The sequence below is a fragment of the Artibeus jamaicensis genome, unplaced genomic scaffold (genome assembly GCF_021234435.1).
Source record: "Artibeus jamaicensis isolate MK-2021 breed Jamaican fruit bat unplaced genomic scaffold, CSHL_Jam_final scaffold_1689, whole genome shotgun sequence".
Classification (NCBI taxonomy): Eukaryota; Metazoa; Chordata; class Mammalia; order Chiroptera; family Phyllostomidae; genus Artibeus; species Artibeus jamaicensis.
In genome coordinates, this window is record NW_026522029.1 from 2041631 (window position 1) to 2069278 (window position 27648).

A 27648-nucleotide genomic window follows, 5' to 3' on the forward strand; every position below is an offset into this window, starting at 1 on the left:
TGGGACTAAAATCAATGGAGTGGACCAGAAGAAAGCAAATAATGGCCAAACAGAAAAGAGCCAAGGAGCAACAATTCAAAGAAATGAGGAGAGTCTTAGGAACCTCCAGGACATCTTTAAACGCTCCAATATCCGAATTATAGGGGTACCAGAAGGGGGAAAGACACAACCACCAGTGGAAAAATTATTTGAACAAATAATAAAAGAAAATTTCCCCAATCTGGCAAAGGAAATAGACTTCCAAGAAATCCAAGAAGCCCAGAGAGTACCAAAAAAGTTGGACTCAAGAAGAAACACACCAAGGCATATCATAATTACATTAGCCAAAATTAAAATGAAGGAGAGAATCCTAGAAGCAGCAAGAGATAAGGGGACAATCACCTACAAAGGAGTCCCCATCAGACTGTCAGCAGATTTCTCAAAAGAGACCTTACAGGCAAGAAGGGGCTGGAAAGAAATATTCCAAGTCATGAAATCTAAAGACCTACAACCAAGATTGCTCTATCCAGCAAAACTTTCATTTAGAATGGAAGGACAGATAAGGTGCTTCTCAGATAAGACCAAATTCAAGGAGTTCATCATCACCAAGCCCTTATTATATGAAATGTTAAAGGGACTTATCTAAGAAAAAGAAGTTAAAGAAACATGAACAGTGAAAGAACAACAAGCTCACAGTTATTAACAACCACACCTAAAACGAAAGCAAACTAAAAGAACAGCTAGATCAGGAGTGGAAACATAGAAATGAAGATCTCAAGGAGGGTTAGTAACAGGGGAGTGGGAGGAGGAGATGGGGGGAGAAGGTACAGAAAATAAGTAGCATAGACACTAGATAGAAAATAGATGGGGGGGGCAAGAATAGCATGGGAAATATAGAACCTAAAGGACTTGAGACACATGGACATAAACTAAAGGGGGGTAATGGTGGGGATGGGGGGACAGGGTGGAGGGGAATGAAGGGGGGAATAGAACAACTGTAACAGCATAATCAATTTTTTAAAAATAAATAAATAAATAATTAAAAAAAAAAAAAAACTGACTGGAACGCATGCACACCAAACACGGTCTCGCTATACTATCTCCAATAACTTTCCAGAGTTTCTAAGGACTACTGTTTAGCAACAAGAGTCAGACAAAAGGATGATCGACTCTCCATTAACTTCAAAATCTTCTCAGCTGGAAGACTGACTGTATTCTAGATGGAAAGATTTTAATTGGCACTCCAAATTGCAAAGGCATTGCAAGGGAGGTTACACTTTTTCCTTAAATAGAAAAAAATAAGCCTACTGTTGTAGAAGCCACTGGAATGGCTCCTGGACACACCACCCACCTGACTCTAGCTACTGCTATGGGGCGTCACCTTTTCTCCTCACGCAATTTTTGAGGATCCGAGAAAAAGCAAGAGACCTTCTCAGAGTATACCCATCTATCAAGGCACAGACTTTACACAGATTTTTGTCTGAGGGGAAAGGGTCACAGGTGTCAGAACTCCACCATGGGTACCCAAAGGTCCAGGAATATCAGGCTGAGAATCCCATGATTTAAAACATTAGCATCACCGGGAGCTACACGCCCAAAGCCATCCTTCTGAGCCCCCATCACTGAGGGCAGCGGAGTGTGGAATGAAGTTTCTCTGCAGGTGGCAGGTCATTCATGTGGTGGCATTTCTACAGTACCCATGATGCTGTGCGAAGGGCTCAAAGATGACAGCTCACTCTAAAGTCAATGAGCCTCTAAACCTGCTGAACCAAGACAGGCACCTGGGGACCCAGTCGGAAACAAGTGATTACCTCCTGCAGGTAGGCGATGTCCCAAGCCCTCAGCTCACTGTCAGAGGCCCCCGTGATGAGTCGCTTTTCTTCTGACACCAGAACCAAGCCCCACACCTAGAGAGTATAAACATATTCAAATAACAGAGCTCGTAAGACTCCAGGATGTACAATGTCATAGCCCAACTTTCAGTATATTGTAGGGGAATCTCTTTGGCACTTGCAGAACTTTGGATCAGGGCAACCCTTTCAGCACATACTAGGACGAATTCCACTGTTCCAAAGGGAAAATGGCCCGTGGTAAAACTGTCGTCCATGTGACAACCAGACATTCCTCTGCAGTTCCCTGTCCTTAAACTTACAGAATGGCTGTTCACATAAATCCTAGTGAGAGCCCACTCAGTGAAGATTTTTAAGCCTGATCTTCCTTTGCCTCGAAAGTAAAAGGAGCTCCATTCACGTCCATAACATAATGTTCAGGCTCCAATATCCAAAAACTAAACAGTAAGAATAGCAACACTGTTGCAAATCAATAGTCACAGAATCTAACTGGCTTTTTCTCCTCATATACTCCAGGTGTGTTTTTGAAAGCCTGCTACGAACAAAGCACAGAGTAAGATGCAAAGGTGTATTATATTTCGTGCTCTCTACTGAAGAGATCCACGTTCAGGGAACCAGTATAAGGACTACCATTTGAATATTTACAGATTAACAACTTATCCAAGGCCAATTTTTAGTAAATGCCAGTATCTGCTCTGATGGCTGGCACTTTCTCCACCCCATCAACTTCTGTCTCTCGACAATCCCAGCAGCCGTGAAAGGACCAGAGAGGAAACCAGCCTTTCCCCGGCCTTGCCCTCCCTTCCCTGGGCCGGGAGCCTCCCTGTACCTCAGTTCGGTGGCCCACCATTGTTTTGAAGCAGTGCTGGGTATCGAGGTCCCACCATTTCACCACGGTGTCTTTCCCGCTGGAAGAAGAAACAGCGGAAACTCTCGTTAGGAAGAACTGCAAAACCGACAGGGAGGTCAAGGTCTCATCTGGAGCCTTGACAAGGTAACACACAGCGAGAAGGCCCAATGTTGCTATCCTGCCCAGGCTTTCCTTTCAAAAGTAAAGGATCTGAACTCTCCATGTGGCTATGTAGGCAGAAAATAATGTTTCACCTGTAAACACAAAAGTAGCTTGTTGCCCGTCACTCTCATCGTCACGGCACGAACACCCTTGCACGTCATCTAACAGACACTCCGCAGACCTCGCCTGCTCCACGTCCTGAAAATGCCACCTCTGGGAGGTCACTAAGCCTTGATTCCTTCCACTCCATTTCTGGACACATCCTGAATGTAAGTCCTACTGCCTGGATTATACTGACAGCTCCCCAGCTGGTCTCCCTGCCCGCTGCTGTTCCCGCGTCACACCCAGTACTCTCAGATAGTCTCAGTCTGCTGGGTTTCCACTGGTTCAGGGTTCTCTACAGACCCCAAATCAGGCTCTTCAGCACTAGTCTCAAAACCTCCCGTTTCAAACGGCTCTTAATTTCTCTGCCAATGATCTCTGTTCTTCCCTGCCTCCTCACGAATACAAACCTAGTAAAATCCTCCTTCCTGACCACAGTGGGGAAAAAACCCCAAACAATGAAAACCCGATTTACAGTCTTTCCTACCCAGTCCCACCTCCTTTACGTTCCCTGGACTGTAGCGCGTACGTCGAACGGAGCTGTGATTTGTTCTCTCACTGAGTCTGTTGTGTGCACGGAGCCCTCTGTCCTGCACCCTCCCCAGAGGCACCGGCCGCCCCCGGCACAGCGCTCGCTGCTCCTTCTCCACTTCTGAGTCGTCCCTACGGCTCTGCTAACTGCTGCCTGGCCAACCTCGGTGTCCCAAACTTTCCTGGGTGGCCAGGAAATTACCATTCCTTAGGAATGATAATTATTATATTAGGTTAATATAAAACTGCTGACACCTGACCTATCATTTTTGACCCACACAAGTGAAAGTTTCGAAGGGTTCAACCTAACAAATGTCGGAAAGCCCAAATACGAAGTAGGCTTCTTCTCAAAGACAGGCTGCATCAAACACTGGGCAGTCACATGGGCCCAGTGCTTCCTCTCGTGCCTTCCTGACTCTCTGGGTCCGGAAAGCGGACAGCTCGTTCCACAGAAGACAGGTCAAGAGGCTAAGGAACACGGAAAAGCTGGTATCAGGGGAAAATAATGACAGACCAGGAAGCGAAACCGTCAAATGCTATAAATAACTCTGGGTGGATGCTACAATCCTGGGGGGGGGAGGAGAGAGAGAAGCAGAGGAAGCCACCTCACGAGCTCGAGTGGAAGGCTGACAATGAGTAAGGAACAAAGCGAACTCCCTCTTTAAAACCCTTTCCGGTGAGTTCACCCGGAAAAGAGCCGGCAGTGAAACTGGCATTTCTTTACCTGCTGACCAGCAGATTCCTTTCTCGTACGAACAACGCTTGTGTGACGGCGTCCTTGTGCCCCTTCAGACGGTAGAGGCCACTTTCATTGATCACGTCCCACACGATAATGTCTGTGTCCTAAAGGGATCGAATAACACGGGAGCGTTTTCTTCACCACGTGAGGCCCGACGATGGGATGTGATGTTCCTGTTACAAAGGCAATCTACACACAGTCCTTGTAGAAAATCCGGCGCAAGGCCTGCTTAAGTGTTGGCAGAGCACTAAAATGGATATAACAGTGTACAGTTCTAATGTGAACACCACACCGGAAGTGTCATGGGGTGTGCTTGAGTGTGCTATGGCTATGATTTTGTCATTTAAAAGGGGGCATGACTTGTGCCGGACCCTGCATACCCAGGTGGCTGCTTTCCCAGCAGGAAACTGGCACCACGCTATTCCTGTGATTTTTCAAACCTTTTCCCCTTTTCCATTTAGTACATTTCCATTTTTCATGCCCTTCCAGGCTTCTCTCATTCTTCAGTCATAATAATCCCAAGGATATGCCTTAATTTATTTAAATTTTTCTCTGTTTTAGCCATTTAGGTAGTTTCCAATATTCTACCATTATAAATGTGAAAATGAACATTCTTGCAGATAAATCTTTATATATATATCTCTCTGACCAGAATAAATACTCTGAGGGGATATTCTCCAGTTAAGAGGTATCTCCATTTTTCAGGTTTGTAATTCACACCATCAAGGTCCTCTCCAGCAGGGCTGGGCCGACCAGGGGTGCGGACAACACAGCCTATGCCCCCATTCCCTCAGCTCTGAGCATTATCAGCTTCTCAAAAACCACGGCCAATCTCACCCGTGAAAACTGCCCTCTCCATCTGGATTTGACTTGGATTTCTGAGTCCCAGTGGGACATCCGTACCTGACCTGTGGCCACTACTGGCCACCTGTGCCTCTCCCAGCTGCCGAGTCATGGCTTTTGTCTACATAGGTCTTCTTTCTCACTTGATTGTAAGTTGTTAAGAGACAAATGACATTAATCCTTCCTTTCGGTATTTAAAATATTATATACATTCCCTGTCTTTACCCTCCCCCCACCCCGTTTTACTGAAAACAAAGCGGCCGACATCTCTGGATGAGTTTCAGGCGTGCACCACGATGGTGTGACGTGCTCGGGTCGTGCAATGAGGACCGAACGGGTTGGGCTAACACCTGTCTTCTCACAGACAGACAATTAAGAAAAAGGAAAAATATTTCCTCCCTGTGATGAGAGCTGCTAGGATTCACTCTGAACAACTTTCCTATATATTTTCAAACGTACAGATGTTCTAAATTGAAGTATTCGTATCCATCGATCTTTTTTCCTTTATAGTGCCCTTCTTTGCTGATATGCTCCAAGTCCTTTTCCCCCTTGGTATCAGGCAAATACTTACTTATGTATCTTCTACTTTACTTAAAATACGTCTTGCTCCATAGTATTTGCCTTGAATCTGTGGCTCATTTTAGTGCATGAAATGAGGGAAAGCTTTAACTTCATTTAAATATCCCCCCACATAGTCAGCCAATTGTCAGAATAACATTATGTAAGTCATCCATCACTTTTCTGCTCATCAGAAATATCTCTAAAATATACTAATTAGGAATAGAAAAGGAGATTTGTTTCTGGGACTCTCATTAGGTTGCAATAATCTATTTGCATCAATAGCAGATTAAAATGACATGTTTTAAATTACGGCATAATGCATTTTAACAAATGAAATCTCCAAAAAAAATCTAACCCTGGGGGAAAACAAAACTAAATTAAAACCCTCTTTTTATTAGCCTTCTTTCCCAAGATTCTGGTGTTTGACTTTTTTCCATATTTGCTTCTAAATCTTTTGATCACATTCTAAAAACAACAAGAACCTGTCGGGATATTTATTTAAATTGCTTTCACGGTACAAGTTAATTAGAAAACACCAGCATCTTTTCCATACTTTGCCTCCGCATTCAAGGACAGCGTGCGTGCCGCTAGTCCAGTCTTCTGTTACATCCTTCAGTTCAGTTTCCCAGTATTTCTCTGTTACTTAATATGTGGTTATAAATGGGATCTTTTATATTATATTTTCTGGCTTTGAGATACAGGAAGGCTACCCATCTTACCAAACTCATCGGAAAAGAATTCTCGTTTTGTCTCTCCTTTTCCAACCTGGCTTTTCCGCTGGGCACTGTTTGGGTAGCACTTCCGCACTGATGTTACGCAGCACTGACCTCGCGCCTCCTCACCTCACTCCCTACTGAACTGGCTCCGATTGGATAACGTGACTGGAAGCACAAAACCCCCAATTCGGACCCATCCTTCTCACTCTGTCTCAACCATCGCCCCTGTTCTGTATACAACATGCCCATCGTTTCCCCAACAATTTCTGTGAACGACCCACATAAGCACAGGCCTTACACTCCTTTCCCGGAGCTCAGGCTGGGCACCTGATAAAAAGTCTCACCTTGGACCCTGAAGCCAGCCTGCCTCCTAGCTGATCATACTTCAGGGAGGTGATGGCTGCCTTGTGCCCATTGAAGGTCACGTTTCCCTCCCCACTCAGGAGACTGAAGATGCGAACAGACCCGTCCTCATAGCCCACAGCCAAGTGCAGCCCATCTGGGGAGGGGCACAAGCATGTGACTTCCTGCTTCAGCCCCCGAAGGATAAGGATCTGAAATCACAGAATCAAAAAAAAGTACAGGAGTTAAGCGAGTCAACAGGGGAAAGTGTGGGAATAATCAGGCGCCATAAAACTAAACGCACCAATAACTCCAAATCACTCTTATAAATGAAACTCCGCAATCCATCTGAAGTTCTTTAATGTAGGAATCACTATTTATAGTGGGCAATGAAAACATGCAAGGAAAAGTAAAATTACTTTATCTGAAACTCTACATTAGCAAAATACATGCAAAAATTCCCCAGGCAATGGAATGAGTTACTAAATCCTTATCCTATGTCAGCACAAAATGATTTTCCCTAAAGGGCTATAAACGCAGCCTTGCATTAACATGGCCTCATCTTCTAAGATGAAGCACCCACCTCCAAGGCACCAGAAAAAGGACTCTGCGTAGCAACAAGTATCAAAGTATTAACCTGTTAGGAGCCACAGTGAGTGGGCAAGACCAAAATGCCCGTGGGTGGTTTGGCAGAAGTGGTAGGTTTATGGAATTTAGAACTGTATAAAGTATCAAAGGCTAGTTTAACAACCTGGGCCTCATCTGTATAAGTAAAAAAAGAAAAAGATTCAGTCAACCCAGCAGAGAACTATTCCTTTTAAATGTCTAAATCTTATCACTGGTCATGAGGACAAGTAGAAGCAGCTGAAAATAGAGAAGTGGTAAGTTAGGGACAAACGTGGGGAATCATGATTACAAATAACGACCTGCACATGTCACTACAAATATCTACCTAGAAGTAAGGCCCTCTTTGGTTGTGGTTTTCAGAATTCAGTGCAGAGCCACACCAGAGAACCCGATACCTGGCTATCTCAACCCCCCCACCCCCGCCAAGATGTGCCTCCTAGGGGCACACACCCAAAAATCCTGTGCCCGATAAATCAGAGCGCTCCCTCTCCTGCCTCTCCACCCTCACGCACCCACACATCGACCCCGACCCACGGGATTTCTGGCTCACCTTCTCTCCTTTCCTTAGGTCCCAGACGAAGACATGTTCACAGGCTGGCACTGCCACGTAGCGCCCTTTTTCACCACGAAGTGTCACGAAGACAATATTGCCTTTTTGGCTGCCGATTAGGCCGAAGACCGCACTGGCGACATAGCGCAGGTACTGCTTGGTGAGACCCATGTCGAAAGGTCGGAATCCACAGATGAGGCAGCTGCGCAGGCAAATGAAGGCAAACTCAGTTCTTTGGGCACCTTGGTTCTGCTAGGCTAGCAAACGCCAATTGTTTATCATGTGGCGAACCTAAATGAACCATGTAAAATACCCGGACGTCTTAATTTTTTATTCACTGATGATTCAACATGCAACCCCTCGTTCATCGCACTCCAGACTGGTCACACTGCCACACCCCTCTCACACACCTGACACACGGCCCCAGTGCAGCTGAACAATTAGCTTCTGCCCATTCGACCGCCATCTAAGTTTCTACATTGAGACTGAGATCTGAGACTGAAAATACGTATCGGTGAACATTTACTGAAGACTCACTGATTAGACAAGCCACAGGAAGATAAAATACCCGACCTCGTGGCACTGACCTTCTGGCACAGTGGTTCTCACACCCTAGCGGGTATCCAGATCTTCTGGGCGCTTCTTAAAACAGATGGCAGGGACCCACTGCCCCGTCCCCCAGGCTATGTCAATTTAGTAGGTCTGGGGGCCCCCCCAAGATGTTTTTTGGTTCCTCGCTTTGAGATCTGACTTGGCCCTTGATTGCCAAGTCAGGGCTGCCACCTCCCCTCGGCACAGAAAACGGCACAGTACTTGGCACACTGTCTTTGAAAGACACCGTAGTTCTTGCGCTAAATCAAATTCACTGAAAACACTGGTCATGGATAAGCAAGACAATACATGAAGGAGAAAAGAAGCCAAGCCCATCTGCTCTTGATATGGAGAAGTAAAGAGTAGGCCTGGAAACTCCCAGGCAACTCAGTGGCCTCCCTTCTCTTACCATAGGAACCAACATAAAGCCAGTGAAAAATCAAGGAGAGATAGTATCAGCGAGGCGGTAATCCTAGTAACCTAGACCATTTGATGAATACCGTCCCAATCCACCTTATTCCTTCACTGCAGTTGTTCCTCATAATGGTTCCTGGCTATTTACCCAGTCTTCCCACAGTACTTCCCTTGGAGATGTTATACAGCCTGCCTGTGCCCAGGGAGTACCACATCTATTTCCAGTTCTGTGCACATCTGTGATTACTAACTAGACATCCCCATTTGAACACTATCCAGCATCACATTTAACATGTCTAAAACCAAACCTACCTTGCTTCCTGAATCCCTCTTATTTTTTTGTGACTTTAAGAGATGGAAGCCTAGCCACTCAGGCTTAAAACCTTGTAGAAGCTGTTGGCTCATTATCAAAAAATATTATCATAGCAGCTGAGACTTAAAGAGTGGTTACAACAGATGCTTCTTAACTTACAATGGAGGGAACATCCTGATAGATCCGTTGTCAGTTTAAAGTATTGTACGTTGAAGACACATTTAATATGCCTAACCTACCAAACATCACAGCTTAGGCTGGTCTCCCTTAAATGTGCTCAAGAACAATTACATTAGCCTCTGTTTGGGCACAGTTGGTAGTTTACCTTTGTGATCCGACGTGGCTGACGGGAGCTGCAGCTCACTGCCACTGCCCAACTCCCAAGAGGATCATTCGGCATATATTTAGTTAACCTGGGAAAAGATCAAAATTTAACATTCAAAGTTCAGTTTCTACTGAATGTGTATCACCTTTGCAACATGGCAAAATAGAAAAAACCTAACTCGGGACTGTCTGTGTATTATAACTGATATGTAACTGAGTAAACATACACAGTTCTTTAGATACACATAGCAATTTTGTTCATTAAATGAGTTACTAGGCCCTGGCTGGTGTAGCCAGTGGACTGAGTGCCAGCCTGCGAACCAAAGATTTGCAGTTCGATTCCCAGTCAGGCCAGGTCCCTTGTACAGGGTGCACAAAAGGCAACCCCCTGTTGATGTTTCTCTTTCTCCTTCTCTTCCCCTCTCTCTGAAAGTGAACAAATAAAAAAATTTTTTTAAAGTACCATAGGCACCTCAGTGGCTTGATTTTAGGTATAAAATAAAATAAAAGTCATAATACTACCATCCTACCCTTTCCACATGCACTGTCCCTACCCCAAAACCCTTGAAAGGGCTAAACTGTTTGCAGTTTCCAAGAACTCATCCTACCTATCCCTCTTTATTCTCTCGTCAAGCTAGTTGGTTTCCTTCCTGGTCCTGCCACCTTGCCTTCGTATAGTTCCTGTCACCTAACACAAGAAGCATTCTATCGTCTACCTATTTTAATCAACATTATCCTGAGGCCCCCTTTCTTCGGGGCTGGTCCGATTCTCGCAGCCTTTTCCATACAACGTGGCATCGATCACTTGTCTCATGGGCACAGATCTCCACGCCTTTTGGAGAGAGATGACGACCTAACCTTCCCCGGCAACCCTACTATCCCTGCTTCCTAACACACAGCCCCCCCCCCCCCAAACATGTTGCTTCTATGATGCTGAAGGGCTGGGGCGTGGTAAGAGAGTTATCAGACGTCCCTAAACTGAGTCTTAAATCAGGAGAGGGTGAGAGGGATTCTGCACACCGACGACGCTGCCCGTGCACCCTCAGGCGGGCTAGGGCACGCGCCAGCCCCGTGCAGACTCGGGCGGCCTCCAGGTGCGCGGTGGGGTTCGCGACCGTCCAGGTATCCCTCCATCCCAAGGACCGACGCCAATTCCCACCGCCGCTTCGTCCGCTGCGGCCACCACGAGGACCTCAGCAAGGACCCTACAAACCAGAGTAGCAGAGATAAGGCTTTAGGCCGCCGCACTTTCCTGCACTCACCTCTGCCTCCACGAGGGATCCTTACGCTCGGACCCGCCCACCGGATCCACCCCTTCCGGCATCGCTCCTGGACCCTCCTCTGCCCGGCCTCCAGAGCGGAAATAACGTAATACCCGGGCTCTGATTGGCTAGCATCAGCCGGGGAACGGAAGTCAGTATTTCGCAGTCCCGCGATCTGGCAGCTGGTCTCTCCAGCTTCCTGGCACGTTGATTGTCCTTACCCACTGAGCTTTCCGGAGAGAGGTTCGGAATGCAGCTCGGCCGCTTTCTACGAGGAACTTAACCCGCCTCGCCAGCCGCCCGGATGGGACCGCCTGAGTGCTGTGAGAGGCGGGGCACAGGCCGGGAGGGGAGGCGGGGCATAGCGGCCCGGGGGCGCGGCGGGAGGTGCGGGGGCTGGGGGCGCGGGCTGGGGGTCCGGGGCGGGGGTCAGTTCTGACCGTTCTGTAGAAGGAGCCTGCTGCGTCTTCCTCCAGCTGTTGGGTTCCGCTCGCCCGACGTGCTGTCGGGGACGTCTTGTCCAGGAGAAGAGAGAGGGTAGGCAGCCTCGGGCACAGGAACAGTGTTGCTAGAGTCACGGGAGAGGCGCGCGCCCTAGGATGCAGGTGAAATAGAGCGTCGGGAGGCCTGCTGGTTATAGTGTCAGAGTGGAGTCTGTGTTGCCGCTGGGGTTGACTGGGCGTTCCACGACCCGGGAGCAGCTAGAGTCAGGGCTGGGTGGGCGATGAGCTCTACGTTTCGAATTGTCTGTAACCCCGCAGTCCCTCGAGTGACATTGTTCTGGCTTTGTGTTTTCGCTCCCTGACTGCTTGAGGGTGAAATGACCCAGAGCTGATTCCTCCTTCCTCCGCAGTTGAGGCTTAGGTGCTGTGTTACCTAGTGGGAATTACCTTTTCTCTCTTGAAGTTCTGCCCACTCTTGGGCTGCATAGAAGTGCTCAGAAATAAGTCCTGATGTCTGTAACTGTGGAAAATGAAAGCTAATGCGTACGTTATACAAAAGAAATAAGCCTCTGTTTTCTCTTATTGAACGAGATGTCTGCAGCTAGCCTAGAAATTAGACTTTTATCTACATTATCTGATTTTCTTCAAAAGTTTCTTGAGTTTTTAAGGCATGTTCAGCTAGTCTTTCATGTTCAAGAAAATTGCAATAGTGGAGAATGGGTATCATGAGACCATAGATACGTGTTGCAGTATAGATGTTTTGAAACAAGATTGCTGTGGGTTGGATGAATGTGAGGAAATTGTGACAGTCCATTATTTCAAAGTTTGGTGGGAAAGGGAACATTTAAGTGTGTATGGTTAATATGCCCTATAGGCGATGCGCATTGTATTATTATAGAGAAAAATGTCTGCTTCAGTAGAAAACTTACTTGCCTAGGTATTAACTGGGTGACACCCCTTGGATTATCTGATTCCAAAAAAGCTATTTTACAACTGTGTAAATTGTAGATAACTAAGGTCAGTACTAAATAATTTTTGTCTAAACATGCAAATTTTGTCCTTTTAGAGGCTCAGTAGAAGTTTTAGTATCTCGTACATTCATTTCAATATTCCTAATTTATTAAATGTACCCAGCTTTGGGATTGCCTTTGTCTTTCATCTGCCTGGTTCTCTTGGGAGTTAAAAAAATCTTGAACACATATTCATTTTTATATTTGAATGAGTCATTTTACCTTAAAAATTCTCTTATATTAAATGTTAAATATAAACAGGACAACCACAAATGGAAAAAATATTATAATAAAAGTTGGTATAAGAGCAACTATGATTGAGTGCTAAGATTATGCATTTTTAAAAACCCCAATACATATACTAACTATTCACCAGTATCACTCTGGTTTCTTATTGGTTTTCAGTTGCTCAGTGTATTAATACTTATCATTGGAAATAGTAATAAAACTCTTTCAATATGAATACGCTACTACTAATGCATCGTCACAGCATGTGCTTTGGATGTTTTTGAATGATGGTGTTAAATTTGACCTGAGCCACTGACATGGCTTAGAAATGTTTTGGTTATACTGTATTTATTGTTGACATGTTTGAACACTTGTTTGTTTTTCCATTATTTTCATTTGCATGGAATGACTTAAATGTAGTAGAGCTGATGTTCCAGTAGGGGTATTGTACACAAATAACTAATGGACCCTGAAGTTTTAAATATTGAAATACAAAAAGGTAAAGAATGTTAAACCTGTCATTTATGCAAAAGCAGTAAAATCGAGCTGGTCAAAAAGGGAGGTCAAAAGCAAGGGCAGTTCTCTTTGTGGTTTTATCTAGCCCTGTCTAGTCAGTATAAGGATTTTGAAGAATGAGTGAACAGATTTAAAGTTCTTGTTTTCCGGTGGAAAATGATACCGTTTTCTTTTTATCCAGACAACTATCAGGTTGTTTTGCGACAGCGATCCAAGATATTCAGGTTAATTCTATTCAGTCCTTTAAAAAAATTGTTTTTCAAGAGAAAGTGAGAGAGAGAGAAAAACATCAATTTTGTTGTTGCACCTGGCCAGGGATTGAATGTGCAGCCTTGGTATATCAGGGTGATGCTCTAACAGAGCTACCCAGCCAGGGCTCTGTTCAGTCTTGAGCAATAAAAATCTAATCTCTCTAGCCAATCCAGTTATTCATATGAAACACTAATTTAGAAGGACTTCTTAAACTAAAAGATGACAAGAGTGAGAAAAAAGAGAAGCCACAGTGTAATTAGAGCCATTTGTACTCATGTACTTCAGTTATTAAGGATACATAGTGTCTTTGGGCCTTCATCCGTGAAGGTACTGAAGATAACCCTGAAGACAGCATGGCTACAGAAAGAGGTACGATCCATTCTGGAATCTTGGTTGTTCCATGTATTTTTTGATCCTGGGACAGAAATGTCTTTTTTTCAGGAGACTTTTTTTTTTAATACTAATGTTTCATGTTTGCTTATGAACCTGTTTAAAGTACAGAACTGATCAGTTGATTTTCATTGAAAAATCTTCACCCTCATTTATCCAAAATTCTGGCTATAGCCATAACTTACTGGAGCCTTCCCCTCCTTCACTGCCTTCCTCACCCGAGCCCTCTGCATCTTCCTATCACTGGGATTCTTCATCTGAGTCTGGGAACCCTCTCAAAGTTAGTTATTTGCAAGTCTGTGCTTGTATGAGCTCATGTCCTCACATTGTGGGTGGTGAAAGGGTCTTTATCGCTCTTGTGATTTTCAAAGGGGTCTGTGACCCCAAGAATATTAAAAAGCACAGTTCCTTAGGGATCAGGAATCAGATTTCCCTGCCTAGCTTGGCTCCGGGGCTCCATTCACTTTATTGCCAAGGTGTACATGTTGGGGTATGGGCAATTGAAATTTCTTTTTGGTCGGAAAGATAAATTTCTGTTTAGAGCTGGAGCTGGAAAAGAATTCCCCCTCAGTTAACTGCCCCTACAATGCCATTGAACTCTGCCCTGTGAAAAAGCCCCCCCGACTGTTCACTGCTCACTTAACATCCAGTGTCTCCTGGGTCACAATGGCTTTTAAGGTCTGGGAAGAAGATACAACACATTGTACTGACAAGATGAGTTTGGAGATAGTGAAGAACACCTGATATGAACTGTCAGAGAAGATAACAGAGTTTCAGGGAGGGAACAGTCAATAGTAATTGCAGCTAAAAGTTGGTCAGCTTTTGGCTTTGACATCTGGGGAGCTAGTGTTGATTTCGAAAGGGCGGCTTTAGCCTTGTTACAGAGATGGAAGCAGAACTGCAGGGGTTGAATAAAGGGCGGAAAAGGAAGCAGAGCTGCAAAGCAGGTTACTTTTCAAAAGTTAAGTGGTGAAAACAGAAGTTTACATTTCTGAAGAAACTGGGTAGGAAAATTTTTGAAGAATAGGCAGACCGAAGGGAAGGACAGGTCCCGCTGTGACGGAGAGTTGACCTGGTGAGGTCCCGTCTCTTAGAGGACCAGTCAAGCAAGCGAAAAGCCTGTGCGGGCTGTGTGTGTCCTCTGCTCGGCCTGCACATTGTTCAAGTCTGAATATTCGGGAACAGGTCAGCAGAACTGGCGGTGCCTCCAATTTCAAAGGCCGATTGGGTGGACTAAATACAAACTTCCGGATAAAATTAGTTTGTTTCAAAGTAACCTCAGAGGAGTACTTAATGTCAAAAAGCATCCTGTCCAGCAGTTGTGTTGGGGCTCTGATAGAGCGGGCAGTGAGACTGGCAGGAGTGGAAGGGGAATGAGAGGCTGGGAACGAAATGTCCCCGGGGCAGGAAGTCCCGGGTGCTTAGCAAGGGGCAACAGTAGAGAAGCCACTGTTAAGGGCTAGGACCTCACCCCCAGGGTGACCTCTCCACTCCTGGCTTGTCCATAGTTTAGACCCCCCACCCCCCAGAGGAGGAACAAGGAGGGCAGAGAACAACCTCAAACACTCTCCCATACAAGCCCTTGTAGGACCACTCACTTAGTTAAGCACTAAGCCCTCAGGACAGTGAGGCCCTGATCAGCATCAAATAATCCCTAGGAACAAAGCCCCAGAGACAGAGAGTTTTCGTCAAATTCCGGTGACCTTTAGGCCTTAGTTTTCTTTTAGCTCCAGGCCCATAAAAGAAACAAAACCAGAGGATGTGGCCCCGTGGCTGACATCAGCATCAGCTACAATGATCAGTGACCCCTACTCTGGTGCCACCGATCAGTAGAGACCGGACCCTGAAAGGACACACTGGAGAGCTGGTGACTGTTTTATTGAGGTCCTCCCCTGAGACCGCCCCTAAAATTTCCTGCTTTTAGAAAACAGAAACCCTGGAGACCAGGAACCCTGATGCCTGTGTGCACGAGCTCACTGGCGCAAGCACGCAAGCTCTCTCACTCACTCACTCACTCACCTGTGCCTCTCCCCTCTTTCTTTCCTTAGACGTGTATCTTTGGCTTCCTTTCTCCTTAGCTCCAGGGGTCCTTCTTTTGCCCCTGTAACTCGTTTCTTGTGTCCATGCAGCTCAGCTAGCTGACTTCTTCTGCCTCTGTGACTTTCTTTCTAAAAGGGCTAAATAAACCTCTTTCACTAGAGTCTTGGCTTTGAATTCTCTTATCTGAATTCAAGGACCAAGGTCCAACTCCACCACTAACAGTGTAATGATCTACAAGGCCTATCTGAAAGCTACATAAATGACCGTTTCCTACCACACAGTGTTGGTACAGGAATTAGCGTCGTGTGTCAGGTCCGTGGCTCATTCCCACGTCTGCAGTGTTAGGATCCCGTGTCTTCAGCACGAGACACCAAGGCATTAGGCGTAGAAGGTCATGTTTGTTCTCCATGGCTCTTAACAACACACATGAGGATCATACAGAGAAATTGTCAAGAAGCTCACATGCCAGCTTTTATTCCCTAGTCATCTCTTACGTGTGTTCAGTGTTACTGGCAACCTCCAATTTACCAAACCCACTAATCAATTCTCAGTCCTGTTCCTCAACCTTTCAGTGGCTGATCCTTTCTGATCCTTTCTTCTTAGTTACTTTCTTCACTTGGCTTTGAGGCTGTTATACTTTCCCGGTGTCCTTTCCCTTCTTATCAGTCCCTTCCACATCTCATGTTTTGACTTGTCCTCATTCCGACCTCTAAATTCCGCTTTAGGACTCAGCCCTGGGATCTTGGATCTCTTATATGTTTGCATTTCCTCTCTTGGTGATTCTGTCCAGTTCCCAAAGCTTTAAATACTGTCTGTATGCTGAGAGTTTCATATTTATATCTGTAGCCTGATCTCTCCTCTGAGCTCTAGCCTCATATAGTCAATTGCACGTTTGACATAAATACTTCGCCATTTAATGGGCATCTCATACTTAACACATGCAAAAAATGTAAAAGGAAAAAATACATTGATTATCACTTCACAACCTTCTCCAGCCTTTTCCCTTCTCTGTAAATATCATGACCGTCTACTCAGTTGCTCAAGTAAGAAATGTAGAGGTATCTTTGATTCTGTTTGTTTCCCTCACCTTTCATATTCATTTAGCAAATCTTGTTGACTCTAGACTTAAAATATGTTCCAAATCCAACCATTTCTGGCCACCTTCCTCACTGTCTCACATACAGTCGATTACTGCATTGTTTTCTACCAGTCTCTGCCCTGAGTCTTGGCCCCTAGCATACTCTTCTGAAGTTATTTATATTAAGTCATTATCTCCATCAAGATGCACTTATATTTACAGTAAGATCTAAAGTTACTGTTATGGGATACAAACAGCATCATCTGGTCTTCCCCTCTCTCAGCAGCCTCCTCACCTGCCACTCGGTACCTAGCTCATTGCTCATTCTCCTCCAGCCAGACCAGCCGCTGTGCTCTTCCCGGGTGGCTCCAGCCCCCACCTGGCCTTTTGGCCTTTGCACTCACTGTGTCCTCTGCCTGAAACACCCTCTGGGGCTTCACAGGGCTTGTCCCCTCCCTTAATTTAGCTCTCTCCTCATTCTGTCACCACTTCTGTCCCCACACTCCTTTCCTGCAGTTATTCTGATGGACGGCTGCTTGGCTGGTTTGATCGGGGTTTACCAGTTCTTCTCCAGGAGGCGCAACCTCTGTGCAGGCGCGGACTTGCTCTTACTTAGCCAGTGTGTCCCCAGTGCCTACGACACATGACACACGAAAGACACTTACAGAGATTTGTGGAATGAATCAATCTGGCTTTTTACTGAAATTGCTCTCTGGCCTATTGGCAAATGAAGTATCCCTTTCTCATGTTAAATTTCCCTTGACCTCTCGGAAGTAGTTGACACTGTGTATCTTCCTATCACTGTCCTCTTAATTTCTGCATTTTCTTACAACTAACCTGCACACATCCTGCAAGTTGTTGAATCCCGTTAATTCTTTCTTGGTATATTGTCTCTTAAATCCATCCTGTCTCCTCCTCCTTCTCCAGTTAGTTCAGAGCTTTATCATCTCTCACTTGAAGTGACCTCCCTGCCTCCCATTTTTGCCTTACTCAGTGTATCCTCCATGTTATCATTAGACTGAACTCCTTAAAACGCACGCATCACTTACCTCTGTCTCTCTGGCAGCACCTAGCATTTTCCCTGCCGAAAGCAGACACTCATCGAGTGTTGAATGACTAGTCTGTGTTTCTGGAAAGGAGAACGGGTGGACATGTGATCATTTTAATGACTGTAATTCTCTGTAAATAATTTGTGCTTGAATAATCCCTCTTTCTTCCTGCTTTGAAAATGCTGGAAAAAAATTGAAAGAAAAAATTGTTTGTTGCACATTGATTTTTGTGGACTATTTACGTGGCTGTAACAGCAGTCTGCTGTCAGAGAACTTCACAGTGGAGTTTTGTTATCTGCTCTGATAGAAGGAAAGTGGTGTCTGTGCTTCCCTGTTAAAACAGTCGTTTCTTCTCTCTTAAGCACGTCTCCAGTGAACACTGAACTGCCGAGGAATTTGGGAAAAGACCGTCTACAGGCCCCGTTCCATGGATCCCCTGGGGGCGCCTTCCCAGTTTGTGGATGTGGACGCACTGCCAGGCTGGGGAGACTCCTGCGAAGATGAATTAAATGCTTCTGATACTGCAGCCGACACAGACACTATTAGATCGCCTTTTCTGTATAACAGGAACATCAATGGAAAAGTGGTTCTTTGGTAATTCTTTCATTAAATCACATCATGATATGATAATACTTTCTCAGGGCTTCTTCCTAAGTTCTTTTTACTCAGAGTTTCTTCTAAGCTTTTTTCATAAGCCCTGGCATTTTTGAAATACTGCTTTGCATGGACAGACACAGCTTTGTTGAGGTATAATTGACATACAATGAACTATACCTATTTAAAGTGCACGATTTGGTAGATTTGGACACAGGTATACTATACACCCGTGAACCCATCACCACAGTCAAGATAGTGAAGATATTTACCCCTCCCCCCAATTTTTTGTGTGTGTTCCTTTGTGATACCCTCCCTGCCCTTCCCTGCGTCTGCCTCCCCAGGTAGCTGTCACTGTGTCACGACAGGTTAGTTTTCACTTTCTAGAGATTTATATAAAGGGAATCGTGTACTCTTTTTTAGCCTGGCCTGTTTTATTCAGCATATTTGAACGCTCATCTGTGTTGTTGAATATATTAGTAATACACTCGTCTTTATCAAATGCCTTATTGAGGTATAATTCACTGATTTAAATTGTACGAGTCAGTGGTAAGTGTATCACAAACTTGTGCAGCCATCACCATGGTCAAGTTTAGAGCGTTTTCGTCAACCAGAAATTCTGGTATCGTTAGTTGTCGCTCCCTCTCCCTGGAGTCCCCCTGTGCGCGCATGCGCGCGCGCGCGCGCGCGCACGCACGCACACACACACACACACACACACAGTCTCTCAGCTCTAGCCAACAGCTCATCTTTCTATGTAGATTTTCCTATTCTGGACATTTAATATAATGGAATGAATTGTGATTCAGTGTAACAGTTTGTTTTATGGGCAATTACAACAATATTCCACTGGATGGGTATGCCACATTTAGTTTATCAGTTCATTAGTTGATGGACATTTATGATATTTCTACTTTTTGGCCATTAGGAACAGCTGTGTCTGAACTCTTTAAACCAACCGCTTCTGGCACTAGAAGCATTCTGTAACAATGAAACCTATATGAAGTAAGTAAAAGAATAGCACGGTGGTGTTAGTTTTAGGGTTGTAACAATCACATTAACTAACATCTAGCTAGGGTGCCATCTCTTTCTGAGTTAGGGACAACTGTTTTTCCACTATTGCTTAAGCACGTGAGCTAGCAAAACCAGTGTTGTGAAGGGAGTGAGGGAAGAATTTTTTGGTTTTTTAAAAATTTATTTCAGAAAGAAAGGGGAACAGAGAAACATCTCTTTGTTGTTCCACTTAATCTGTATGTTCATTGGTTGATCCCCGTGTGTGCCCTGACCAGGGATCGAACACTTATCCTTGGCTCCCCAGGGTGAGGCTGCAGCCAACTGAGCTACCTGGCCAGAAACCAGCTTCTTCTCTCCCTCCTCATGCCCACACCTGCTGTTCCCTTGGTGTTTCCTCAGGAAAGGAGACGTGGCCTTGCTGAACTGCACAGCCATTGTGAACACCAGCAATGAGAACCTCACGGATAAGAACCCTGTGTCAGAAAGTATCTTCATGCTCGCAGGGCCCGATCTGAAGGAGGAGCTCCAGAAACTTAAGGGTGAGTGAAATGCCTTGGGTATCTATTGCTTCAGAAACATTCGTTTTGATATTAACAGAAGCATATTTTGCATTTTATGTGAGAAAACTAGGGAGATAGAGCTGTTTTGCTATTGTTGTTAAAATTAAAAATGGCTTTTGAAAATTCCACAGTGTGTTAGAAGCTGAACACTGAGACTTTACTCTCAAGAAAACTCTATCATGTTCTCGAGTTTTGGAATGACAATCTCTGTAGCCAGTTACATCTTTGGCAGCATTTTCCTGTCCGTATATACTTTCTTGCATAGATAGGCCATATATAACAATTTATCCTTTGTCTAAACAGAAAATTTTGTGTGCATGGAATTTAATAGTGATAGAGAATTTTTTATGTACCTCCTGGACCTAGACTATGGCACTTGTGAAATGAAATCAACTTATTGATAAATTGAGAGTATATCACAAGAGCCACACATATTCTCGATTATTTTTGTACTTGTGACTGTTTTTTTTAAAACCATAACATTCTTCTGGGAATGTTTCCTTAGAAATGGGGACAAGAAGAGTCCTGTTGGTTCAGAATCAAGTTTACCTTTATTTGCATTTATTTTCTTAAATGACTAACCCAGCAACCTTTTGCTACTGTTATTTGAGCCCAAATGGAATATTGTAAAATTCAGCCGTCGCACTTTATAAAGTGTGTCTGTGAAATACAGCAGTGGTTCTTAACGTGTAAACAGCGTGTTCCTCCTGTGTGGAGTCATGATTTATTTGATCTTAACTGTTTAACATTGACAGCTACTTTCTAACTTCATAAAGATACTAGAATTTGAATAGGAATACTTATAACGCTGGCTCCATGAAAGAGGGACTAGAGAGAAAAAAACTGCATTATTTGGTCCAGAAACGGAGTTTTGACTGCGAGGGCAGGAGGGAGAAAGCCTTCAATCAAACTAAAAACATGGCACCGTGAACAGCATGTAGAAATTAGAAAGTGTATTAGAGGTAATAATGAGAAGGTTTTTGATCAAAGTAACAGGAAAGTTGGTCTGGAAAAATTCCTAATGGGGTGTGTGTGTGTTCACTCTCAAACCTCAGAGTTGGGCTTATGGATAAAAAAAGAAAGTAACAAAATTTAGTACAAGTGCACAAATAAAAAAACCTTAATATTTAACAACATGCGTTCGAGAGTCTTCAAACTGGGGTTCATATTGTAGTGCTGCTGTGTAGTAACTGTAACCTCAGACCAAGTGCTTTACTCCAAGCCTGAGTCCCCGTACCTCCAGAGTGGGGGTGTGGCAGTGGTCCCTGCCTCATCAGACATTCACACACTGGTTTTAGCAACAGTGGGTAGTGCTTGTCTGAGTCAGTAATTTCCGTAAGATTATGAAGTTATGTTTTCCTGAATCTATCATTCTGTCCACGTTTACTAGCAGGTGTTCTTCTGTAAAATAAAGCCTTTCCCCGTAAAGGGGACATTCTGTGGCTTACTCTGAATTAGAGTTTCTCTTAGAGGGACAGGGTTCATACTTGGTTCTTGTAATTACTATTTTTAAAGTAGAGAATTGGTTTATAGCTGCCTCCAATGGTACCAAGTTAGTCTGTCCGTCTGTCCTTTCCTTCCTTCCTTCCTTCCTTCCTTCCTTCCTTCCTTCCTTCCTTCCTTCCTTCCTTCCTTCCCTCCCTCTCTCCCTCCCTCCCTCCCTCCCTCCCTCCCTCCCTCCCTCCCTCCCATCCATCATGTTGTGCTTATAGCTTTTCATCAGTTAATGCACATAATTTAGAAGTCAGAGAATTTTATGTCCAAGTGTATGAAGGGAAGCAACAACCCTTTGCCCTTCCTTTTCTACCGTGAGTCCTGCTGTCCAAGAGCAGATACCTTCACCTTTAAGTTCCATACCTTACTTACCATCTATTCCTAAATAATATGCCAAAACCGAAAGAGATTTTTTCCATGTTTTTTATAATCTGTTGACTTCTTATTGTGGAAAATAAAGATTAAATTCTCTTTCATTCTTTCCCCTCTTTCACATGTACATACACCATTCACACATTCTTTAGTCTGTCAACTTTTCATGAAATTAATATTCCGCATTAACATTATGACTATGTAAATATTGCTCACTGCTGATTAGAAAATAGATCAGCATTCTCTTTTCAGTTTTCCTCTAGGTATTAGTCAGTTTGATTATTTAATTATGTTCTGTGTACCAGCCGTTGATTTGATTCAAAGCTTTATGACTACCTGTAAGCTCCTCTCAGTAAAGCCAAACACTTGTGTTTATTTTTCAGCCCAGTTTTTCCTTCATAAGGTCCCTCCTGGAGTCTCCCCATCCTCTCTCTCTTTTCTGGGGTGCACTTCCTCTCCCTGCTGCTGGGTTACCATCCCAGGAAACCCGTTTTCTCTGTAATGGATTGGATTTTCTCACCCCAGAATTTTCTAGGTTTTATGCTTTTCTCCGATGCACTCCTTTATTTTTTGTGAATAAGTCTACCAGACATTTCTGAGAAGGGAGCAAAATCACTGAGCTCTTACTTCTACCTTCATACTTAATTGGCTCTTTGATTGGAAATAGAATTCTAAGTTCAAGATTCATTTTAGATTTTTGAAGGCATTGCTCCATTGTTTTCTGTTTTCATTTTTGCTTTTGGAATATCATGTGTTACTCTAATTATTGGTCCTTTGTACATTACTGATTTCTTCTCTGGAACCTTTATGATCTCATCTTTATTGCTGATGTTCTCTTAATTTCACAGCAATTTACCTTGGTGTTTGGTACGGTTTGGGTATTCTGTGGACTCTTTGAGTCTGGAAACTCATATCTTTCAGTTTTGGAAGATTTTTTTTTGTTTCATTTCTTTAATAATTTCCTTCCCTCTGTGTTCTCTGTTCTCTCTTTGAAGAAATCCTTTTGAATGTTATACCTCCTTGTATGTTCCTTTTCGTATCTATTAGGTCTTACTTTTCATCTTTTTATTTTTTGGAAGATTTCCTTTAGCTTTTAGCTGTGTAATGAACTTTTTGTTTTTGCCATCACATTTTTTCATTTGGCTACAGCAGTTATTATATAAGTGCTTTTTTCTGTTCTCTGAATATTCCTTTTTATATAACATTCTAGTGTTGTGTCGCTGAGAGTAGTAGTGATTATGGTGTTGGGAAGTTTTTGGTTTGTTTCAGAGTTTCCTTCTCTTCACTGTCTATTTTTTGAGCATTCGTCTCTCTCACCCCTTTTTGTTAGAAGTTTCCCTCCCTTCCTGGTGACCCCTGAGCGTCAGCCGTATTGAAGAGGGAGGAACTGAGAAGCTCACAGGAAGCTTCGTATGGAGCCACGGGCGTGGTTTTTGCTTGGTGGCTCTTGAAGTATGAGGCGAGCAGGAACCCTGCTGTTTTGTTGGGGAAGCTCCCCGGGTTCTCAGAATCTGTAGGTCTTTGGTTTGGGCCTGTTTGTTTTCTGGGAAGGACTCTCCAAGGGTGTGAGCGTGAACGTCTGCATTTGGAAGCCAACCTGGAGCAGAGATGTAGAGTTATCACATTTGACTATTACATTTTAACTAAATCACCTCTTTTCACCTGTGCCTGGGGTTCTGGCTGGAGTCCGGAGACTGCAGTTCTCATCTCCAGAGGGTAAACCCTCCTGCTGCTCTGGTGGGCAAGCGTCGTGGCCTTGCTGTGCTGGCTGAGGGAGAGCTTGTTACAGATTGGAGCGTTCTTGTGCGTGGTTTAACTCGGCCTTTTCTCTTTAGTCCCTCTTTACACCATGGCCTGGAGAAGTACTTAGGGCCTCTGGCTTGTGAACCTTTTCAGTAGTAATAACAGCAACAGCTAATGTGTGTATGCATGCTGCGTATATTAACTCATGGAATCCCGCGAAGTAAGTGCTGCTGGTACCCCCATTAAATAGGAAATTAAGGCATAAAGAGGCCAAGCACCTGCCACAGTGTCACGGCAGGAACACATTCAACTCAGATTTGAATTAAAGCAGTCAGTCTGTCTTTCAAGAAGACACCTTCAGAAACGTGCAGACCACCTTTCTTCACGTTGGTAAGTCCTTTCCTGCCAGCACTTAGGTTTCTCTGCATGGCTAAATCAGCTACTTCTAGCTCACTGGCTCTGCCTTCCAGAATTTTGATGGCGCTTAATCTGCTTCATGGTCTCTCCCATTCTTTTTGTCCCCATTTTCATATCTATGTGTGATTATATTGCTTCACTGTCATTTTGGGAACAGGCGTTAGTGTTCAACCCATAGTTTTGATAGAAGTTTCTCAATACTTTCTGTTAAATGCATTGTTTTGTTGATGTTTTTGTAACACCACCATGACTTCAGTATGCTCCCTTGTTCCCAGGTTGCCGGACGGGTGAAGCCAAGTTGACAAAAGGATTTCACTTAGCTGCCCGGTTCATCATTCACACAGTGGGGCCCAAGTACAAGAGCCGCTACCGCACCGCAGCAGAGAGTTCCCTGTACAGCTGCTACAGAAACGTCCTTCAGCTGGCAAAGTACGGCGTGCTCATCTCCGGGACGCAGCACGCCATACGCCATTTAAGGCCCTGGCTTTAAAATGAAACCTAGCTATGCAGGTCAAATTTTGAGGGATTTGGACAATTTTGGAGGACCCTGAAGATAGAGTTAATTCTCTTCTCAAACTTAGCAGAATAAAAGTAATGGCTTTGTGTGACTTGAGAATTTAACTTATTCCCATTTTACTCAGTCTTTATTTGGAATCTGTTTCCCCCAAATGGTGAAATTAAATTATATACTAATGTGATTATTAAATACTGCAGTTGAGTTAACTATCACAGTAGATTTGTTGAAGGGACAGGGAAGGAGAAGTTAAGCTGCATTTTCAGATTAGCTGTGTATTACGAGAGTTGGTAATTTCTGTTTTCTGTTTGGTTGCAGAGAGCAGTCCATGTCTTCCGTTGGGTTCTGTGTCATCAACTCTGCCAAACGAGGGTATCCTTTAGAGGACGCGACGCACATAGCACTTCGTAAGTGACGTCGGAGGCGCTGCACGAGTATTGGCGTAGCACCTCACACGGGGGTTGGGGTACTGTACGTAAACTGAGCCTTACGTTTGTTTTATCACTAGTGAAATAGTTACAGCTGAAGAAGATTTGTAACTGATCGTGGCCCCCTGGAGGGAAGCTGGTACTGACCAAGTGCAGAGCCCTCTGTGTGCTTTCTCGTGCTGACATTTTTATCCATTTGAGTAAAAGCTTGGAAGATTTCCCTACTAAATTTGAAAGTGATCCCAACCTAAGAAGTGTGGTTAATGCGTTGGGCATTTGAGTCATAATTCATAAGAATCTTAACCAGCTGCAACAGTGACATTGAAACAGATTTTATAGTGTCAGATTCACACAGCTCCTGGCAGTTTAAACCATTGCCCCGTTCACACGTGCTGTTTGAATATGTGAAACTCTGCCCACAGGTTTGAAAAAAGTCTGAGCTCAATCATTATCCGTGGGACTGTCAATGTGTAAATAACAATATCGTGTTCACCCTGAGGGCACCCACGATCTCACTGTAACGTGTGCAGGTGCATGTCACGTCTAGAGTTTTGTGTGCAGCTGTGCATTTCACACCCCATGAGACACTGGCGGGCTGGAAGCCGGTGGTCGGAAACACAGGTGGCGTCGCTCCTAGAGAAGAGCGTGCTCTACGCACCTGTGCAGCCGTCTGCAGGGCTTTCCTTGTGGGCTCAGCCTGCGCCGAGTTGTGAGAGCAGCAGTCCTTAGCCGCCTTGTGAGCATCGTAAACTCCATGGGGATCTGATGAAAGGAAGCTGGGGACCCTTTCCCCACAGGAATGTGCGTGCGTAGGGAACGTACACGCCGTTTCAGGAGGTTCTCAGACCCTCGTAAGGATTGTACACAAGGACCCCACAGTAGAAAGCAGGTGTAAGACCAAGCGATAAGGAAGGAGATTCGGTTCTGTGTGAGATAAGATGCTCTGTGATATGAAGGTATTTTACGTGAACTTCCTGTCACTGGAATGTTCTCACAAAGGCTGAGTGACCATCTGTTGCAGATATTCCTCATTTGGGAGAGAAACTACACTAGTTGATCTTTAAGACCCCCCCCTTTTTTTTAAAAATATTTTATTTATTTATCTTTAGAGGGGAAGGGAAGGAGAGAAACATCAATTTATGGTTGCCTCTTGTGTGTGCCTTGCTGGGAACTGGCCTGCAACCCAGGCATGTGCCCTGACTGGGAATTAAACTGCGATCCTTTTATTCACAGACCCGCACTCAGTCCACCGAGCTGCACCAGCCAGAGCTTTAAGACCCCTTTTTATCTCTAGAATTCAAAGATGAAGAGCTAAAAGTCTTAATATCCACCAAAAAATTACAGATATTTACATATATAAAATTATTATTATAAAACCTAGAATTTAGGTTGAGGGTATATTCAGTTCTAAATAGTCTTGTGTAATAATTAGCTATTTTTTTAACTAAGATCCTTCTTGCTCAAGGATTTTATAGTAAATTTGTATATTTTGTAGAGTATATTTATATGCATGCTATTGGACCGAGCCGAGATTTTATCATTTCATTTCGTGTTTACAATGCTTCAGTATGTCAAGAATGCTTTACATATGGTACTTACTCAAAACATAGGTATTTTTAAAGGGGGATAAAGGAATTACTTTCATTGCCTCAACAACCCTGTGTTTTAGGTAGCTTGGTATCCATTTTACAAATAAAAGAGACTCAGAACTTTACCGTGTTCTTGGGCTTATTCAGACTTGAAACGTTGTCCAGGCTTTCTCACTCAGCCTTGGTAACCTGTTCATTACACTCGAGTTCCAGCTGCTTCGGTGGGAGACGCCGTGCTGCGGCCAGCCTGCAGGGCTCTGCGGGGCCTCGCCAAGGCAGAGTTCCTGACGCTGTGTAACAGAGCGTCCTCCTGCGGGTCTCGACACCCTCTGATATCACTTACCCCTCGCCCTGACATCTCATAGTTTGAGCTAAGCCTTCCTATATGTTTCCATTTCTTATATAGTAATCGTGTGCTTAAGTAAAAAGACAGCATCATTTTATTTTTTTTAAAAAAAGCTTTGCAGTATAATCTACTATTTGTAATTGAGTTCTACTTTATACTTACTTAATAATTTGTAAAGTTTAGCCGTGGCTGGTGTGGTTCAGTGGACTGAGCGCCAGCCTGCAAATTTAAAGGTCGCCGGTTCAGTCCCAGTCAGGGCACATGCCTGGGTTGCAGGCCAGGTCCCCGTTTGGGATATGCAAGAGGCAACTAATCAGTGTTTCTCTCGCAGACCAATGCTTCTCTCTCTCTTTCTCTTTCTCCCTCCTTTTCCCACTCTCTAAAAAATAAAAATCAAATCTTAAAAATAATAATTTTTTTTAATTTAAGGTTAAAGGTTATTCTATAGCTGATTTTCATAGGCTATTATGGTGCTATTTTTCAAGGCAATGAGTATTTGCTCCCAGATAAAATTATCTGTCTTCTTTAGGCAGGGGTTAAAATTACTAGCAGTTTTCTCCATTACCTGAAAAATCAAATTGGAATATTTATCCGTCTCTAGATATGAAGACCTAAAAAACACATTGATATATTTTCCACTTTGAGTTGCATTTCGACCTGAGCATGGGACAACTAGAAAGTGAGACTTTCGGGGTTTTTATTGTCCCTGTTGGTTTGGTTTTCTGCTCTCCGTGGCTTTTACATTCACAAGCTTAGCTGGAATCTGTACAAATATAACTCTATTAGTCTAAGAGTATTGTATCCTAACAGAAAAA

At 44.1% G+C, this 27648-nt stretch overlaps 2 protein-coding genes across 9 annotated transcripts in view; one reads left to right on the forward strand and one right to left on the reverse strand.

Moving 5' to 3' along the window:
- WDR3 (WD repeat domain 3) overlaps window positions 1-10813 on the reverse strand; it is a 30661-nt gene extending 19848 nt beyond the window's left edge. The window contains exons 1-7 of one of the 5 annotated variants that reach the window (XM_037135107.2): window positions 10757-10801; window positions 9496-9583; window positions 7853-8054; window positions 6678-6887; window positions 4199-4317; window positions 2659-2737; window positions 1791-1886 (exon numbers count right to left, since the gene is read on the reverse strand). In XM_037135107.2, coding sequence (XP_036991002.2) covers window positions 1791-1886; window positions 2659-2737; window positions 4199-4317; window positions 6678-6887; window positions 7853-8023 — 675 coding nt within the window. In that variant the 5' untranslated portion in view covers window positions 8024-8054; window positions 9496-9583; window positions 10757-10801. Of the gene's footprint in view, window positions 1-1790; window positions 1887-2658; window positions 2738-4198; window positions 4318-6677; window positions 6888-7852; window positions 8055-9495; window positions 9584-10514; window positions 10722-10756 lie in introns of those variants that run through there. The other 4 variants (XM_037135109.2, XM_053656084.1, XM_053656083.1 and 1 more) reach the window with 4 other exon arrangements.
- Window positions 10814-10892: 79 nt separating this feature from the next.
- GDAP2 (ganglioside induced differentiation associated protein 2) overlaps window positions 10893-27648 on the forward strand; it is a 59407-nt gene continuing 42651 nt past the window's right edge. Inside the window, exons 1-5 of one of the 4 annotated variants that reach the window (XM_037135111.2) lie at window positions 10893-11079; window positions 18125-18356; window positions 19770-19909; window positions 24232-24385; window positions 24789-24877. In XM_037135111.2, the coding sequence (XP_036991006.2) occupies window positions 18190-18356; window positions 19770-19909; window positions 24232-24385; window positions 24789-24877 (550 nt within the window). In that variant the 5' untranslated portion in view covers window positions 10893-11079; window positions 18125-18189. Of the gene's footprint in view, window positions 11080-11191; window positions 11362-13317; window positions 13575-18124; window positions 18357-19284; window positions 19362-19769; window positions 19910-24231; window positions 24386-24788; window positions 24878-27648 lie in introns of those variants that run through there. The other 3 variants (XM_037135112.2, XM_053656085.1, XM_037135113.2) reach the window with 3 other exon arrangements.